Raw genomic sequence first — 20,184 nt, forward strand, 5'->3', positions numbered from 1 at the left:
ATCGACCCTGATTTCTTAATTGTTTAGGGTTGTTTTTTTTTTTTAAGGAACAGGACTGTAGGTACTTATTATTTCCCCACATATAAAAATGTGCGGGTCTTCTAAAAAGAACTCTGGAATTGTACTCCGGGGAAGAGACACGTCGGCCCGTGTTGAAACGCAAGGGTGTTAAGCGCTCCCAGCTGGTGGGCACATCAGCAGGCTGTGTAAGGAGTGTTTGTGACAGAAGATGCCCGTTATTGAGAAATGGGGAGGGGAGGGGGTGGTCAAAGCTCCTTAGTTTGATATTGAAGGCAAGAGATAACAGGTCAAAGTCAAAGCTCTGAACAATAAACCGGCCCTGTAAAACATTAACAGGCAAGTACTTCACAAGAAGTGACTATGCTGGAAGAAGGCCGCATCTTACAGGACAGGGGTTTCACCTGTACAATCAGCATCGGCTAGCACGCTTCATACCAATGAGACCTCTTTGTCCAATGTCTATTTTAATTGGGTAATTAAAAGTGTCATTAAGTTCATTAACAGACGAACAACTAGTACTGAAATGTACCATTTTCAGAAATACTGAATTTGAAGAATACTTTGTAGTTTTTGGAAATACAAACATTTCATGAACGGACCCCCAAGAGAGGTACAGTATGTGTCACAACACTGAATTTTCTGCATGTCACAAATTACCCAGCCGATCATCATTAATATAAGATCCTGTTTTTACGTTTTCCTGCCAATGAGGTGTAGCTGCTTTCCAGTCTGTCAAACCCAATGATCCCGATCTTGTCATACGAAAATGTCACAAAAGCAGGACAATTTCCTTCGGACAGCCGAAGCCACTGTGCAGCCCTGCATCTTAACCACTTGTGTCTGAGATCGTCTGCCTGCAGCAGTGACCAGAGGTGTGTAATAAACCAGTTAGTGCTGACTGAATTTATCAAAATGTCAAATATTGAAAAAGTCCCACTATAATTAAGAACTCGTAATGAAATTAACATTTTCTTTGGCTTCGTGTTATTTCTGGTGTATTGTGTACTGGGTAGGAACTGCTCTTTATCTGGTTGGTGCTCTCTGGGTTCCACTCTCAAAGGAACAAACAAAAGGAGGCTTGTGCACCATATTGTCAATTGCTTCCACGTAATTAAAGTCTCCCTTCCTTTCTCCTTCGTACCTCCGAATGGGTTTTCAGAGCACGTTTCTAAATTTACACTCGAAAAAACACACCAAACCCTGTGGTCATCGCGGAACATTAGGCCTACCATCTGTCTCGGGATTAAGAATGAAGAAATGAGAAATAACAGAAAATAATAAAAACTCCCTTTAGAAATCTGAACGGTAAACTGAAAACCATTGTATTTCCGTGCAAGCTCGACACTTGTAAGAAACAAGTCTCCCTATAAGAATTCCTACAAAAAAATTCCAAAGGGGTTTTACGTCTCTGGTATCCATTGTTTTAAAACCAACATACACAGGATCTAAACCACTGGTGTTTTCCTTCTTTTTGTGCAAAGGCCACGCAATGCCCATCGTGCTGCCTTCCCTCCGCCTTCCAGAGGACAGTTCTGCGACCGGAGCTGGGCTGCAGATCCACGGTTTCACATGGACCCCCCGGCCAGGCGCTGCCTCTCTCCTCTCCCAGCCCGAGGCCCCCTGCCTCTCTCCCAGTGCGTTATCGCAGAGCCTTCCTCGTCCCAGAGCAAACAGCTCAAAGGTGCAGCCCTGTTGCTAGGATACCAGAGGGTTCATTTGGTAAACGGCTGCATGACCCCCGTCATGGAAGTAGCTGCTCTGGAGATGCAAAGTGTGCTGTATACAGTACCAGGCTTGGAGGGGAGCAGAACGACGCCATTCAAATGCTCTAAACCACATCTCAATGAAGCGCGCTGCTGCTTAAAATATCCAGACCGAGTGAACAACAGGAGAGCAACAGGCGTTTATAGAGCATTGCAAGGGTAACGCTGTAATTGTGTTTGTTTGTTTGTTTGTTTGTTTGTTTGTTTGTTTGTTTGTTTGTTTGTTTGTTTCTGGGGGTGGGGTCTTTGAAAAAGGCCTTCTATGAAGCTGCACATAATTCTGTTACGAGTGATAATTCATAAAGAGGTTTCCGGAAACTAAGAAGAAAAAAACCTCGAGGCCGGGGGGCGTTTCTATGTTGTAGACAAAGACAATTGCCCACTGTGACTCTGGATATTGCCCCCTTCCAGACATCTGTCGTGTGTAATTGCTCAACATTTTGCCTTTGCGGGACCCACCCAAAAATCCCACCCAGAAGTCACAGGGATTCCGATCTGAAAGACCAGGTACCCAAGACCAACTGTAACCAAGGTTTCCTGTGAAATGATCTGAAATCTCGCTGGCACAGGTGGAGAAGAAAAAACTCCAATCATACCCTGTTCCAGTGACAGCAATCCCACATGGTTGTTAGATAAACTCTATGGATGTGATCCAATAAAATGATCACTTCTTTCTTAAAGATGCTGCCCCTTACAGTAAAATAATTAGTAAATGAAGTGGCGTCTAGCTTTGTGAAGCTACAATCTATAGTAAAACATGCGTCTGTCACATCACCACAGGAAATGAAGAGAGGGTTGGTGGCCTGTCACACTGATGACATGGAAGAGCAGTGGATTAAAGGGTAATTTGAGGGAGATACGACAGTCATCTCTGCAAATGGGTACTTTTCTTGCAGCGCTTTTTGGTTTTTCTGTTCAAAAAGTTCGTCTTTGACGTAATCAAAATGCAGATTAGTACACTGCTTCTTTAACAGACCCTAGAGTGCAAACCAAATAAATGCATAAGAAACTACCAGCTGCATTGCTGATCGTAATGACAACAAGAGCAGCTGCATTGCTGATCTCCTCACGGTTTCTTCAAAAAGAGCCTCTTTATGTGATCATGAAATGATTGGACACGAACGTTTACCGTTATTTGGGAAATAACAGAGGATGGATTTATTTCTTACACATGTTGGACTCTTCATTTCACAGTCAATCACCTGTTATAATATGCCATTATAGTATCGCTATCTTTACAGTGCAGAGTAGCTTGTTGTTCCCTGATGGAAAAACATGGCCATGCTTTGCCCAAGAGCAGCCAAACCCTGCGCAGACGGACAGAGATCACTCAAGTGAGAAACACACAGGGGCCCTCGAGCTATCATCGGATCAGCAGATTGTTAATGTAATAGTAGGTCACATTTACAAGTCAACCTTCTGTGGCAAACAAGCCCAGGCTCTCCCTGTCCCTGTCCCTAAAGGTCATGGCAAAACCCTTGTGTGTTCCTCTGCTTATTCCAGTGGTCCAGCTCGGCCCATTCCCAACGCGCTCATCAGTCTGGAAAGCCCAGCACATTCATCGTGCTTAAACTTCACTGATCACATCTACTGCTCAGTCTTCATGTCGGCACAGGAGACTGAAGACAGATGAATGCCTACATGACTAATTGCTGAATGTGTCACAGTCTCTCTTTCTTTCACATATAATCTCCTGGGGTAATAAGTTTCCTTTCGCTTCTCCCGTCATTATATCTACACGTCCTCTGGCTTCACAGCCTTTTACCCTTCCCAAAGCCTGATTAAACGCAAATACACATGACAGTCCTTGATCCTGAGCGGCATAGCATAGGCACGACGCTTACACCATACTACAGCAGCTCTACTGATGACTTTCTACTCTTTTCCAGATGCAGTAATTGGTCGACTTTTTGGTCAACGGCATCACCACGCAGAGCATAAAAACAAAAGGCTTTTTCCATGGTCCCCCTTTTTGTAAAGAAGAAATCTTTCACGACTCCGAGGGGTTGGTCCGCAAATCTAATTATACTGAGTTATGAAGTGACTGCTGAAAGCTCTCTACATCACACTGTAATTAGACCAAAGAGACAGCACTAATAGGACGCTAGGATGCTAATTACCAACTGGAGTTGGCAGCTTGAGCCAAGATGAGCTAAAGGGGGCACAGCCTTCGGGTGGGGGTAGGGGACTAGAGCTTTCTCTTCCCTTCGGAGCAGACTGCTATTGTCCCAGCTCTCCTCTGGAAAAGGGAAAGTGAATTGCGCTGGGAAGCATTGATTTCAAAACGTGTACAGTATATGCATATGCCTTCCGATAGACTGTGTCACTGATAAATTGCTAGCAGGAGCAAGCTAAATGTTGTGGAAGTGCAGCAGATGTGCAATGCTATTTGCAAGAACACAACTGCGCTCATGAAAAGTGGCATTTTCAAGCACTGCCGCGGAACCTTGTAGGAAAGACTGTGAGACTCAACACACAAGCAAAAATTAAAGCTGTTCCATCATCACTGTGCACCTTTTTAAAAGCTTATCAGCGATCATGACTTAGGTTGTAAATTGCACACTTGCTATCTGATCCTGAGGGAAAAGCAGACTTTCTTTGTCAGTTTGCAGAGCGAGAGCCAAGAGCTGTTTCTACAAGCCTGGCTTGTTCTAACTCAGCGCTAAGTTTAAACTCATATTATCCTTACATAACCATGCACTTTGCCCAATTTTGACACCAATTTTATATTCAAAAACCTAATGTAAGCAAATACTCATTATAAACAAAGTGTCTCCCAAAAGCTTTTCTTACAAAGGTCTTAGAAGTCTTACAATCTAAAGTCAGAGGCCTGTGAAGCTGCACAAACCATTTGATTGGCATTTTTCTCTGCACACTGGCAGCTGATAAGCAGGGCCACGGTTCCCACAGCTTTCTCAGATGTATTTTTGAGGGCAGTCCCCCTGCTCAAAATAGCAGTGTAGGATTCATTCATACTGATTAAAGGAAATAAGAACATCAAGTTAGCAAATGGGACCATTTCTCACTTCTAGTAGCTAACTGGTGCTGGGATGTCATTCAGAGGTTTCTCGAAAGCAGCAAAAGTACTGGCTTCAACCACACAGATGTGCAGCCTGGCTTGCTTCAGACTTCCACAACCCTTTGTGTAAAGACAGTCTTAGTTAAAACAAAGGATGTCTCTTTTGGATGCTTCGTGTCTTAAGGGCACATTTTGACACCATATTTACATGAGGTCACCAACACGTCTCTAACACTGTACGTAATGTGGTTTAAAGGTCAACACCGCAGGTATCCACATCTCTTTATCAAACTGTTGCTGTTGATTGATTTCATATTCTCTTTCAATCCTGTTTGCAATTGCTCAGTTTCTCAATGGCTCCCAGTGTGTTGAAACAGTTTCCCTAGCCCACTGCCTCTCAAGCCCAGAAGACAATGAGAACCTAACAGGTCTTACCAGTCATGGCAGAGTACAGATACAGCTTCCCCAAACCACCTCTGCTGTGCAAACCAGACTTTCACTACAGTCCCCTGCCACTGTGCAACAGTGAAAACAGTGACAGATGCAATATGCAAGGATTGTGGAATCTGAGATCCTGCTAGAGGAACCTTACAATAAGCCATGTCAGCATTGTGGGAAAGTGGGAGTCGTTTAGAAAATCAACTATGGAAGTTAATAACTCGTGGGCGAACAAAGAATTGCCTGTTACATTTAATACACCTGGGTTTTTCTGTGAAAAGAACTTGTAGGGATTTTCGGGAACACATCCGTTGTCACCAGTGTCAATAAGAAAGGTTACTTCTGCTAGAGACCTGGAAACATCGCTGTGCCCCGCCCGCCCCTCCCTCCCTGCCTCGGCTCCTCCTCCTCCTCCTCCTCCTCCTCGCGGGGGCTCTAGGCTGGGACACACCAGCGGCCCGCCCCAAGCCCGCTGTCGCCGGCGCTGCGTTCCCACTGCAGAGTGGGGGTCAAACTGCGCGCCGGCAGGGCCTCTCGACGAGGACGAGCAACAGCAGCACGCTCCAAACAGGAGGGGAGGCTCTTTGTGTCTTTCAGATTCTCTTCAGAGCTCCAGAAGCCAAACATGCAATGACATGCATCCTCTCGCCAGCGTGGTTTCGGTTTGTGCCCCCTTTAAAGTCATACATCTTTTCACCTTCCTGTGTGATCCCTAGTCGATGACTCAAGCACTGTGCGTGCATTCACAACCTACTGGGGGCCGAGGCTGGTCTTCTGAAAATCCATGCTGCTAATTTCATGCTTGTAAAGTTTGCATTTAGATAAGAACAGTTACAAAAGAGAGGAGCCCATCTAGCCCTTTTGGTAGCTCGTAATCGATCCAAGAATCTCATCCAGATGGCTCCTGAAAGAAACCAAGGTTTACTCGACAATATAGCTATACAGCGATGGTGAGCAGAGTCTGAAATCACCTGCATCTCCTTTTTGGAGTGTGGCGTCAGAGTTCTCTACCGCTGGAAATTAAAAACCCATCTGACAGGGTTATTTAGGGAGGAGAGGGAGTGAGCCTGTTCTCATGTTCCTTTCGTTTCAACTCTTAAGTTCCCACGTAATTAGCGCTTCATTTCTGGGGCGGTGGTACCAGAGAGCTACAGATTGAATCAGGAGGTGTGATAACATTGCTGCTAAGCCTGGCGGAGAGCAGGGGGCATGTGGGGTGAAAATGGGGGTATCTCTAACCGATTTTCATTTTTAAAACAGAACTTCCCCACACTAGACAATAGCGAGGACGACAAGAAGTCAGAGCGTTCCTCAGCTGCTTACCGGGCCATCCAATAAGTAGTCTAGTCATTCGTCATTGAACAACTTCAAATTTTGCAGATGCACAGTAAGATCGGTATGAATACCAGCCTTTCCACTGGCGCTTTTTTAATTTGAAGGCAGCATGCTCTCCATGAGACTCCAGTGATGCAATTGTAAGCAAGGCAGCCCCCACTGCAATCCAAATGCTTCGTGGGCAACACACACTCCGGTCTCCCACATCACGATAAAAAAAAGAGAACTGAAGCCTTTAAACTGAATGGTTAGTAAGAATACATAGAGTAAGTTTGCCAGCCTACTGGGACTTAAAATAATCACTGGTCTAAGCATGTTGGTGACCTTTGCTTTGCAGGGAAAACAAACATACAAAAAAAGCTATACATCCTTGCCAATGGCCTTAGATTTCCACCGCCAGCAGTGGCGGCTGGAAGGACGACAGCTCTGTCTGGGCCTCTGCTGCGTGGTGATGGTACAAGGCTGGACAAAGGAAGTCAGGAGCGATTTATTGTTCCTCCCCTCGTGCGCTGGCACCATTCTAGAAGAGCAGGGGGCCCCTCGGAGACATGGTTGCACCCTCTGCACGCCACTTCCTCGAGGCCCAGTACAAGCAGCTGCGCTAGCTCTCGGAAAGGACCAGCGCGCTCTTTCATCTGGTCAACTGGGTCTGCCTTCTGACACTGCATGGGTGCTTACTGAGACCCTCTGATGTTACAAACATTTCAGAATAGATTTGCAGGCAGCCTGCAACCACAGTAAACTTGCACCAGAGCAGCTCTTAAAATTTGTTATTGCTCTGATGATAAGCTATAAGGACAAAGCGGTTTAAAAAACACAATTGACGTCTGTAATTTATAACGTTACCCTTATGAATGTATGCCGACTGCTTGTTCAAATTTGATGAAGGAAGCACAGAAATGGGACAGAACAAAATTTAGAATGGCTTTCATGTAGATATTGCTATTATAATGCAAATCAAGGCAATAAACTGTAGAATATAGAATCACGGGGTCCAAAAAAACATCATTTATTATATCTCATCTATGTATTTCAAAACAAGTCCTTGGGTGATTCCATGTGGTGCCAGCCTACAGCTCTTCCAAGGCAACTATGCCAGCATGCCTCCAGACCACTGTCACACCCCGCACCCCCACTGGGACACCGAGATTCGAGTCATCAGGCTGATTGGCAATGCCGCTACTGAGCGGCCGCAAGTCCCAGGAGCGACCGTTCTCGGCACTGCCCCCCAGTGGTGGAACGACATACCTGTCACAGTGAGAACTGCGGACTTGCTTGCCATCTGCCAGAACAGACTGACAACTCATCTCTGCGGTATATACCTGATCCCAGAGGTCGGTGCCTGGCCCTGACATAGTGACTGCGCTTTGTTAGTGCATCCTGTCTGTCCGTCAAGCAGCACTGAAACCGCTTAGCACTGTGCAACATCCTAGCACTTAACGCCGTGCATACGTTTTTTATAGTTTTATGCATACTTTGCATCCTAACTGCATGTGATAGCAACTTGCTTTATATAAAAGCATTAGCCAAATGCAATATAAATCCAATGTGTATGGCAACTGTACAGTAAACATACACTGGACAGCTACAAGGGATGGATGGGTAACATCAGGCAGGCTTCAGCACCTCAAAGCTAACTGGCTGAGCATTTCCCTGCCAATAGGGCAGACAGCTCAGAGCTCACCGGGACAATGAGCCCTGTTAACACAAAATCTCCCCATCCGGCTTCTTCACGACCTTATATTCTATTCCCAACCCCTTCCCCTGCCCAACTCCCACCTCCAGCTACACAGGATGGGACTTGGTATGATCTTTGTTGTGTGGCGCCTTGTCAGCAAATTTTCCAGCACTCACAAGTTAAAGCTTCTGCACCCACAACATGCCTACTGAAACTGGCTCACAGGCCACTTACTTCCCCAAGCAGACACCAAACCCTTAACCCCCCCCTCAACTGCTGAACTAAAGGATATGGCGCCGTTTACTTGCCTCTGGAAATCACTGAGCCTGGGTTCATTTCCCCAGTGAAATCGAGTTAAAAACGGGGAGGCCTGGCAGTTGAAACTAGTGCATGCCAGGAGCAGCTGCAGAGGGCTAAACCACAGGCAAGCACTTGAATCTGCTCGCACATCTACACATCGGCAGATATCATCCAATTCGGAGCTGCCCGACACCAACAAAACTTCAGATGTGGTTACAGCCCTTGTCCTGAGCTAATGAAACCAGAGAGATAAAATTCGTCCCATGCAAATGAGACTGTAAACTTTTCCTGTCAGGGTTCAATGCTTTCAGAACACAATTTTGCTCTGGCTATTTTCAAGAAGACCAGTTAGCAAACAGGCTACTGTATATGGACCAAAGGACCTCCACTCATTAGTGATCCTTCTCATGTTCTAAAATTCTATTAAACTAGCAAGTCAATCATTTGGTTGGTTGGTTTATTACCAAAATAACGCAAAGGTGTTTTGACAATGAAAAAGGAAAAGTCGAGAAACAATTTGAAAACTCATCTACACTACAATGCAATACAATTTTGCTGGACACTAGCACGACTTTCTTAAGCACGACTGTCCAGATACTGGCAAAATGTTCACCCCGAAAATGACTACATTTAAATCTTGCATTTTAAATGTCTTCAGGATGTTATTCTTGTGTCTGAGTGTACACATGTGAAAAAAATAGGACTTAGTGTATTACATCTGGGATTGTACCAACAGAATAGTGTCTTGTACAGATCTCTAATTTCTGGCTGGGAGTCAATGTGTCCTGTGCCTTTTGAAAGAGGAAAAAATGTCTTGTTTTCACTGAAAGGTATACTTACACCAGGTTATCCCACTTCAATGAGACGGAGTTAGCATGGCTCAGGTAGACCGGTGTAAAAGGAAAAGGCTTCAGTGAGTATCTGATCTCTACTCCCACAAAAAAATCTGAGATAAAATTCGCAAATCTCATGAGGGCCTTTTGGGAAATACCTTGACCTCAAGGGTGAAAATAAGTCAGAATCTTCCCAGATAGCAAGTATTCCCCCACTCACAGTGTGCTGGTTTTACGGGCAGCAGAACTGGCCTTGAACTAGGAAAATTTTTATGTGTAACAACAACTATTCTCTGGAAGAGTTTCCTCCTACCTCATGCTGGCTGTGTTAATTGGCGCCTCGGACTTTCGCGTGAGCCTGAGTGAATGTGTGTGCTCTGTGCGCCCTGCAATGGGCTCTGCTGTGCTGCGCAGGGCCTCGAGCCTGACACACCCAGCCTCTGGGCTGCTGTGGTCTTGACAGAAGCAAGCGGCTTTCTCACAACACTCCCATGCCTTACCCTCTGTCGCCATTCTGGTGAGTCAGATTTTATTACAGATGCAAATAGGAGTGCTTAACCGAGGTTTCTTCTAGTTTCAGATCCTTTTCTGGCTTGGCAATGCGGAGTACCCCGTCAACCCAACATACCATTCGATCATCTCGAATTGTCACCCCACCTTGAAGGAACAGAGACTTTCTGACACCTTCTACCAAGCCAGATTCGACAAGCACCAGACATCTCAGACGCACCAGCCTTTTCCTACTGGTAATGTGGCCTCTTGCAATTTGGATTTATTTGTTTGTGCTGTGGGGACGTCACTCCCCAGGGGAGAGGCAGGGAAATTCCCAGAGTTGATTGGCTCGTCTTTTGGAGTAACAGGCCTGCGTGCTGTGGGGCTCTGGCCTAGGAGATGCCAGAAAGGCAACGATCAGGTCCTGGCTGGGCATGAGTCACACACACGCCATGCTCATTGTTCGGCTTCAGTCAGACCTACCAGCCCAACCCTGTTAGGGGAATGGGCAAACAAAGCCACACACGTTCACAAAAACACTGCAGTTTCCGTGGTGTGGTGAAGAGGGCACTCCACACACCAGGACACCACGGCTGCCTTGCCAGACTTCAAAACACAGGCTTCCGGGTGTCCTATCAGTCTGGGGAGCCAGGCTGGTCCTCCAGCAGGAAAAGATAAGTCTTTAACATAACGAAGGTATTTATTTGCACCACCTTCACACCACCTGAGTGCCGATACTCCTTCTCCCCTGCTCCCGCCCCCTCTCAACGCCAGTCTTCAGTTCTCTCAGGTTCTATCAGCTGCCGGTTTTCCTCTCTCCCTCCCGCCTGAAGACGGCACCGCAGCCGGAACGTCGGCTCTCTTTTCCTTTCAGCAAGGAATAAACCGTTACCCGTTCTGTTTATTTACAAAACCTAGCTCCCAAAAACAAACAAACGCCTGGCACTGCCTCGCAGTGCTAGCTCACTCCTCCCTGCCCCTCTCCCTCTCTCTCCCAAGCAGCCAGGCAAGCTTTCTGCTTCCGCTGCACAAGACAAAATCAGACGCGCTTCTCACTCGTGTTCTACAACAAAACAGACTTTTAATCTTTGCCGCCGGCTGTTCTTTCTCTCTAAACTCAAGTTTGCTTTCTCCCTCTGTCGATTTCTGACAGCGCACACCTGCCTTCCCTCTGGCCCTTCCACCCGTCCTCCAAGTTCTGAGTGCACCTGTCATGGCCTCCCTGTAACAATAGAACAACAAAGGGTCACAGACCCATTCCCACTTAATACTGAAGGACTAACATCCCACCTTTGTTTCCTGGTCAGCTGGCCACTGACCAGCTGGATTCTGGGAGCTGTAGTTTTCCACCAGAATCTGCTGCACCTCCTCCTTTTTTTAGAGACCTCTGCCCTTCCTGGTGTCACAATATCTATGATCATCATCAGCCCTTGTCCACTGCTAGAGGAAGGCCTGTCAGTCTTTCCTTGAGCATCTCCCTAGCGATCCTCAGCCCGCTCGCTCCAGTCAATATCTTTATTTTAAAGGTTCCTTTCTCATCTTATCATGTTCCATTTCATTTTGAGGGTTTCTCTTCTAGATCTGATCCAGTGCTTGGCCATTTCTCTTCCTATGCATCCTGCCCACTGTAAATTAAAATTCTTTATTTATGTAATGATGTTGCATTCTTGCGTTTTAACCCATTCCTGACATTACCCATTTCATTTTGTTTTCCCATGCATACATCTTTCTGTGTCTCTTACAGGTTTGCTATAGTAGTGTTTCTGTATCATTCTTGTATTTAGGGTCCATGTTTTGCCTTCATATGTTAATATAGGCAGCACGCATTGACTAAAAGCCTCTTTCTAGGCACTAAGACACTTTCCCCATTAGACACGTGTCATCTTCAGAAGCATTCTCGCTAATTCTCGTTTGCTCTTCTGTTTTCAGTAGCCTGACTTGCAGTTCATTCCAGCAGTTACCACCTTGTACCCTGATCTCATCAGCTCTCATACGTTAAGCATAGCTGGTTCTGGTCGGTACTGGGATGGAGACCCAAGGAAAATCAGTGGTACAGTATGTATGGGCATAAGGTGGACCAGAATTTCTACACCCCAATGTCCCAATATGATGACGGGGATACTGTGATGTTTTAGCCTCAGCTTGAACTTGCCTTTGTCTTTAAAGTATGTTGACAAGGTTACATTTTTTGCTTTTCCAAATTTCAGTCTAGCATACCTAAATCCCCCCTTCATCAATTCCCACATTGATCGTCTGGTGCAGAACGGCTGCTGTGCACCCCCCAGGTGGGTGCTGCACTGTAGGGATGAATTAAGTGGGTCTCCTCCTATATGAAGTGCTCTGGGATGAAAAGAGCTAATCAGATACAGGGAATTGGCCTGAAAACCTGCACAGTTGTTCTAGTTCAGTTGTTCAAAGTCACTTAAAATTCCATTGGAAAGAAAATAATTGATAAATAGATTAGTTTGCTCTCAGTATCAATTTAAGATTTACAATGATCTTAGCATTATGTAACAACTTGTCCACATGTTTAAACACTTAAAAGAACATTTTGTTTTGATTTTGTGTCAGGCACGAGGTTTAAATGATTATTTTGTGTTTCAGGCAAAGATCCTTCAGCTGGACAGAAAGAAAAGTAACAATAAAAGAACCACGATGGAAGACTGTTGTCTAAAAGAAGTAAAAACAAATGATTTTTCTATCATTTAATCCATGTGTAGAATTAAAAACTTCCTTTTTGTTTGTAGTCATAATATTATTAATACTCCAGTTCAACCTATTATATAATGATAGTTCCTACAGAGGTATCCAGAATCCTAGATGATTCCCACCGATTTTCATGTTAAAACTAGAAATTAGAAACCCTTACCGCACAGCAAAAAAAAAGGAAAGAAATAGAAACATTATGCACTCTTAATAATCTCTCATTCTCAAATGCGTGCACACGTTTCTGAGGCTCAGTTTATACCCTGGCATGAGACACAAACACACTCCAGCCAAACTGTGGATGCTAAGTCCTTTAAGGCCCAGGATGCAAAATGTAGACATGCTTTCTTCCATTTCTTTAGCTCTGTTATCATTTTTTTTTATGTACGGGAAAAAATAAACGATGCCAAATTTCTCTACATCTAACAAAGTGGCTCACAAAATCCCCACAGCGTTTTCGGTTTTCTGTCTGCCACAGTCAGACGTTCTTTGGCCTTTGCTCTACATCTTTGTTCTCAGTTCCCCCTCGACTGAAAGATGAAAAGTCCTTCTAAATGCACTCATCAACAATGTGACCCCCTACCCACCCACTGGATGGAACTGACCAAAATCCAATTTACATGCCTAGGGCATTAGAAATAACATAAACCAGGCCTTTAGGGCACTCCTATTAAACAGCTCTCCCTGAGGTCTGAATGATATGTATTTAGTTACGAGAAAAGAAAAATGAGACGGGATCCCAGAGACCACAGTGTGCCTGTGGCCAGTGTGCTCCCAACTCTCTCCCTGACCCCCCTCCATGGGCAGGACATCCTAATATAATTAAAGTCACACTCTGATTTACAGTTGGCTACACTGCAGCTGTTTTTGAATGGGACAGTGTTTGCCCAGACTGAGGATCTCTTTCAGAGCTTTCGGGTCCCTTGACATAATGCACCTCATATTTTCTGGAGAGTGACTGCAAATCATTCACCCCACACGTCTGTCCTAGGCCAGGTGACACATTTGAATGGGATAAAGAACAGGGGGAGAAAAAAAGTAAATTCACTCGTTCTTCATTTCAGACCGAGCCATGCAACTTTTTATGGCTATTGATTCTCACGGCAAGATCAGAGATCAGTTCGGAACAGCATGAGATAAATAAAAGCCTGCAAAACGACAGCTGCTGTTTCTATAGCCAAACAAGAGCTAAATCGAATTGAGCAGGTAGATAAGCTCCCCAAACTCACCCCTTCCTCCCCCCTCCCCTGTAACTACACTTCCCCCACTCACCCCTGGGAGAGAACGCTAGCATCTGTATCCTGTCCTGTGACAGATGACACTGTTATTGAAAGCAACAATGCAGAGAGGTCAGACGTAGCGTCTTTTAGCTCGAACTGTCGGGTGTAGGACAGGCCTGGCTGCTGGCTACGCAATCCAGAAAATACCGGGTTCTGGATAGCTTCAATTGCAAAAACAAGGGACTCAGTCAGTAAGAAAAAAAAAATGTACGATTTCCAAACTGGACACACGCTGGCTGAAGAAACAGAGCTCTGCTGTGGCAGTTCTGCTTTGTCTGTCAGGAGGTGACAGCATGAGACAGCATGAGTTTGTTTTTAGTCTTCTACAGGCAAAGTTCTTTAACTGATTCAGGACACAAAATGGGAAGGAAAAATAGGACTATGTAAAGATGTCAAAAGGTCCAGCATTGTGCGTGGACCTTTTGCGGGCTCCCCTGTACACACCGCCTTCTGGGGTGTTGAGTTATGAAACAAAAGTAGTTTTTAATGATGCTCTAGTGGGAGTCCCAGAGAGAGCCTCCTCCTCACTCTTGTACTGTAACACACAGGCACTCCTCCTGTATCTCTCCTGCCAGCTCACTTGTGCAAACATGGCTACTAACCAGGAGGCAGCTACTGCACACTCATCACTGGAAGCCAGGTGCTCCCCTGTCCCCTGCCCCCCACACACACCCACTGCGTGTGAACAGAAGGGGTAAGAAAAAAACAGATCACTTTATCTTCAATTTCATGTATTTATTTCACCAGGATAAGAGCCCCATTGAGACCACAGATTTCTGGGAAGATAGCAGCGCTCACAATTAGGTTACCTGGGCTCACACATTTATTGAAAGTCTTCAACACCTCAGTGCAGCTGACAAAAAGAAAGGAGAGGAAAATGGACGAAAACAAAGCTTCGTCCTGGTCATCCCATGCTTGTGCACCAATCTAGACATTTCAGGTTCTGTACCCATAAGTGTAAATGCACAGCGACTGCTCCTGTTTTTCTTACAAAAAGAAATGAAGCCTCCTGTCTTCTTTGAAGAGAGGAACTCTTCGACCAAACAGGGTTGTGTAACAGGTGTTTAACGTACAGTATAGTGATGGACACCTCATTCTCAAGGGTGGCAGGGTCATTTAGATTATGCTCTGCTGTTAACTTAATTGAACCACTTATATGCTAAATTTAACACATTATGCACAGTTGCTGGCTTGAGGATAGGTGGTGCAGCTCTAGAGAACTACAGCTGCCCACCTCCAATGCAGCTTGTGACAGTGAGACCCTGGGCACCCTTCCTTTTTAATTCCTTTCATCCTGTTCACAGACCATTTTTTCTTTTTTTAATTAGGACAATAAATCTTGAATTATTTGGGATTGCCAATTAATTGTTCATGAGTCATCTAAACAGTCACCACCCTTGTACCACAAATGGGGAGAATGAGGACATGCATGCATACTCCTCCAGCTCAGGCAGCGTTCAGAGCCACGTGTCATTTCACATGATGCCTCACCGTAGATTGGAGGGGCACATCTTTCAAAGATGTAAGTGCAAATTTGCATGTGCTTCACAAAGCATTGGAGATGTCACCTCACTAAATTAGACAATAAAACCACTCTCACTGGCACTGAACCAATTGTGTACTGCTGTTTGAGAACTCTTGGCTGTGTTCTTTTATTTAGGAAATTTTGGCCTTGGTCTCCATGTTATTTTGGTATTTGAAAGCTGCTTTTGTGCAAGGGACTGAACTCCCATCCAGAGGGAGACAGGTTGTGTGCTCTCTTGAAGAGGGCTATATGTAAAACATGCTCCTGCATCCCACTATTTTTCTTTCAATGTTCAATACTTAGATTTAAAAACAATACAACTAACCTAAGAGAAAAGTCCAGCAGTTTATGACATTGCCTTTAATCCCCAACGCCGAGTTAAAAGGTGGTCTTAAATAAAAACATCTCAAAGCATGTGATGTCTTGAATCAACTACATATACAGTACCAGCAGTAAGAAGAGCAGCCGGAATTACTGAATTATAAAAGCCTTCAAGACTTTGAACTTTCTTCAAATTCAAGGTCTACGATTGCCAGAAATCTTTCTTTCTTCTTGAATTTAAACCAGGACCACCACATTCAGTGATTTTTAAACAGCAGACCAACTTTGGGGGCAAAACCTCTGTTGTTTGCATGAGAGAAGAAAACATTCATTAATTGCCTGGTTTTAAGAAATGTCCTGTTAGAGGACACATTGATAGGAATAGTACAAATCTTGACAGGAACTAAAAAAAAAATCCCATCTGACCTATTTCTTCAGGAAATTGTGCTGCATGAGACAAACCCAGCGGCCACAGACATGACACTGAGACTACTTAAAAGTGAGAGCATGATTTATCCATTCAAGAGTGATGACTAAATGAAAGTAGGAAACACAGGGTTGATAATGATCGAGGGATCTTGACTTTACAAGCTGCCATTAACACTTCACAGTCCCCGAGTAAGCGCAGAAGCGGTGCTGTCAGAGGTCTTAATTCATTGCAGCAGATGTTTCTCCTTTACCAAAGTAAGAACATAAGGAGAAATGCTGCAAAGAAGAGTTTTCAATAAAAGTAGTGATAAGACCTTCTTTGTCCTTTCCAATAGGACATACCAAATCATAACCTTTTTCTAACAGGCATGCCTTGTAAATTAGTATATAAGGGATATGAATTATACTATAGCATAGAAATCAGAATAGCTTTTCACAAAGGCTTAACACTATATCTGCACTATCCACAGATGTTAGCAGAAGGTCTGTTTTGCTTTTCATAGAATTCAGAACCTATCTTCCAGTGAAACCCCCACAGCCTCGAATCTAAATCTCCTTCTTGTTTTTAAGTTCTCATTCTCTCCCCAACAGAGGAGAAAATACAGAAGTTGTTCACACTGAAACCTGGCTCAGAAAACAGGGGAGATTGCCAATTCCTTCTCATTTAGCCAAAATCTGGGCAATTGTCCAACTTTCCAGTGCCGTTCACTCACAATACAGGTAACGATTTGTAGTTTTTGCACTTTTATGCTGATTTACAATGCGGTTACAAAGAATATGCTGGATTGCAAACCCTAGAAGAAAACAAAGGGTGCACAAAACAAATCTGAATGGAATCCATCTACATAATTTCATGCAAACTGTTACATAACTCACAGGTGAAACTAAAAATAACTTAAGTCTGTTAGGAGGGCTTTATAAGTTGTCACACCTCCTGACAAACCCTTATAACAAAACAAAGCACAAGCAAGACTAACACCAGCACACTCACGCCAAGAGAACAGTGTACAGTCGCTTTCTGCTCATGTAATCATCTGAAAAATAAACCCAACTCTTATTGATGGATCTTTCTCTAGTATGCAGTCAAAACAATAGAGCGCCTACTGTCATTTTAGATCGAGGTCTATAAAAACCCTCTTCAGAAAGTTATGGGAGAGATCTACAGTATATCAGATGGGTATTTTTTCAAGAATTAGGTCTTCCATCCCAAACCAAAAACAGTCTTTCATGTGTCAGACTTTTCAATAACAGCCTTCACCTGACGCTCATTTTAAAGTCACAAGATTGCTGTAACAAAGCAGTAGTCTTAAAGCGTATGCAGATGTGGTAGCCCTGCTAAAGCATTTTTGAGAATACTTAAAAAACGTGCCGTTAGGTGGAATAGATTAATGAGACAATTAACACCAGACTTTAATGGTATACATTACTTCTCCCACCACTCCTGAAGGAGCAGAACACAAAATCAGACCCAGCACTCCTGCAGGCCAGCAGACTACATTGGACAAGTGGCAGATGAATTCAGTGAAAGCAGTACTTGCTTTCAGATTAAGCCATTTTAAATGGTGCAGCAGGCACACGAAAATAGATTAACAAAGTGTTCTATCAGATTGAGGGGAACAGGTACTGGGTATCATAAAGACGAATGTACCAAGCGGGCACCCAGCTTGTTGGATATGCAAGACAAGGCACTGGTCACTAATATACAGGCACCGCTGAGCCGTAGGCACGAATGCGGACATCAAACTTACTGGCGTGCTATATTATTAAAAGGCGATATTAAATTATGCATATTTAATACGAACGTGGATATTTCACATTTCCACCTTCCTTAATGCATGAAATTGACCCGCATAAGTGGAATAGTATGTGTTTTTTTTTTATTCCTGTACTATCTGTAATTTTCATATGCGGTAATTAAGAAAACGTCTGCATTTTATTTTTTAATACCACTTTTATAATCCACTGTGCTTCCTTGCTTGCGCAAGGAGTCAGCGTATCGGTCGAGGCTGATCGCCTGACAGGACAGGGCATCGTGACCATAACGCGCGCACACACCCACATACACACAATTTCCACGTCGCCCGCACACCTATTGATAATCTGCTAATAGACTATCACGGGACACATCGGACCTAATGGGAACCTGTCCATCTTGAGTTTAATGAACGGCTAGAGCGGACCCCCCTTTAATAATAATAAAACAAACAGATGCTCTCTCTCTCTCTCCATAAAAACCCCAGAGTTGTTAGGACACAAAAGCAAGCTCACGACATTGCTTGGCTCCCACAGCCCGTACCCATCTCATGGGTGACGGTGCTGGGACGTGTCCTTTACATTCCCGGTTCTCGGAGGCGAAAGGAAAGGGAAGAAAAGTTAGAAATGGAAAGAGGAGAGAGGGGATCCCGAATTCTAGTTACGCAGCAGGGCAAGGGTATGTAACACAGAGAAAGATAGACTAACCGTTGTCTTTACGGGGACGTAGAGTACAGGCTTCCCCGCTGCGCCTTTCTTCGGCTCGCTGTGACCGCTCCCGACCTGAAACCCTTTAGATTTCACCCAGAATTTAAATTTGGCGTTGATGTGGTTGTTCTCGATATAGACGCCGTCCGACTCGTCGCTCTGGAGCAGCGTTTGCAGAATCTTGTTATATTTTCTCCGGGTGACGGTCTTTGTTTTACCCGAGTCCCCGTAAGTCCGGAGGCACCAGTCCTGAAATTCGCTGAACATCTCTCCCTCCGACACGGGGCTTCTCCTTATTAAATCCACAGCTGAATTTTTAGACATCGCTCGGCCTCTCTTTTTTTTTATGTCCTTTCAGCACACAAAAAAAGCCAAAAAGAAAAAGGGGTGCTCTAGTCCGAGAGGATGAGCACCATGCGCGTCTGGCGTGTAACCCCGATCCCCTGGAAACCGGCTCTCCGTGTGCTATCACACCTGTTTGCAATAGCGATTCCCCTCCTGTCCCAAAACGCAACGACAAATGCCCGCCGCACACATCCTCCGTTACAGCAGAGAAAGGGGGCTGTCCTACAGGAGAGGGTATCTCCCACCTGTATGTTAAGAGGTCTCTGAAATGTTCACGCTGTTATTTGAAGGAAAAAAAAACCCGAATAAGCCAAACTGACGCGGAGAAGCCGCAGTAACACGCTGGCGAGTACTGAGCGGTTTTGGGAACAGCCGAAATGGGCTGCACCTCCCCCAGACGCCGGGCTAGGAGCGATTTGACAGATAATACATGTTCATATGGTAATACTAGCAGGACCCCTCTGCACACTCCACCCACTCCACCTGTTTGAATCAGACCCTATTCGATGTTGTACAGTAACGAAACGCTGGTCTTCGCAAAAATACTCAATCGCAGCACTGAAGGGGCTGAGGGAAAAGCGTAGCCTATATCTGTGCTATCCGCTCCAAAGCATTAAGGACCAGAATCACCACGAAATTCAACAGGAAGTGCGAAACCCAAATTCCCAGATCGACACAAAGCGAGGTGCCCGTCCCACGAAAGGAACAGCACGGCGACGCGCATACAGCGGAGATGAATTACAACGCGCGGCTCAAACCGTGTTTTTATTTTCTTTTTTTTTTTAAAAGCGCATATTTTAGAGGGGGTAGTGAAATGGGATGGTGAAGACGGTTGTGCGTGGGTAAGCGGGGTCTCTCACATGAGATCGCTTTAATGATCCGGTGATGTCATAGGGGTGATACGTTTTTTTTTAAAATTCCGGTTTGGGACGACCGGGGAAAACCAGTGTTCATTTTAACATTATTTCCTTTCAGCCGCAGAGCGCGTTCCCCTACCACGAATAGCACTTATAGCTAATTAAAGCATACAAAAATAAATATCTTGTAAATAAAATGTACACATTGGTAAGTGCGATTTCGAACGGTGTTAATCAACAAGATATATCTTGAAATAAATAAGTGGATTTATTCTACTCAGTAGCTTTCTTTCCGAATAAAAATACTTCATACTATATATAGTTAAAAAAAAGTAAAAATCCGGGGGGTATCGTCAAGAAAACAACATTAATTAGAAAACAA

The 20,184-nt window shown here is 44.6% G+C and overlaps 1 protein-coding gene across 1 annotated transcript in view; it reads right to left on the reverse strand.

Moving 5' to 3' along the window:
* nol4lb (nucleolar protein 4-like b) overlaps positions 1-19,745 on the reverse strand; it is a 113,728-nt gene extending 93,983 nt beyond the window's left edge. The window contains exon 1 of the mRNA XM_015365149.2: positions 18,601-19,745. Within this exon, the coding sequence (XP_015220635.1) occupies positions 18,601-18,924 (324 nt within the window). The 5' untranslated portion in view covers positions 18,925-19,745. The remainder of the gene's footprint in view (positions 1-18,600) is intronic.
* Positions 19,746-20,184: the final 439 nt, after the last annotated feature.

The sequence above is a fragment of the Lepisosteus oculatus genome, chromosome 16, assembly GCF_040954835.1.
Source record: "Lepisosteus oculatus isolate fLepOcu1 chromosome 16, fLepOcu1.hap2, whole genome shotgun sequence".
Lineage (NCBI taxonomy): Eukaryota > Metazoa > Chordata > Actinopteri > Semionotiformes > Lepisosteidae > Lepisosteus > Lepisosteus oculatus.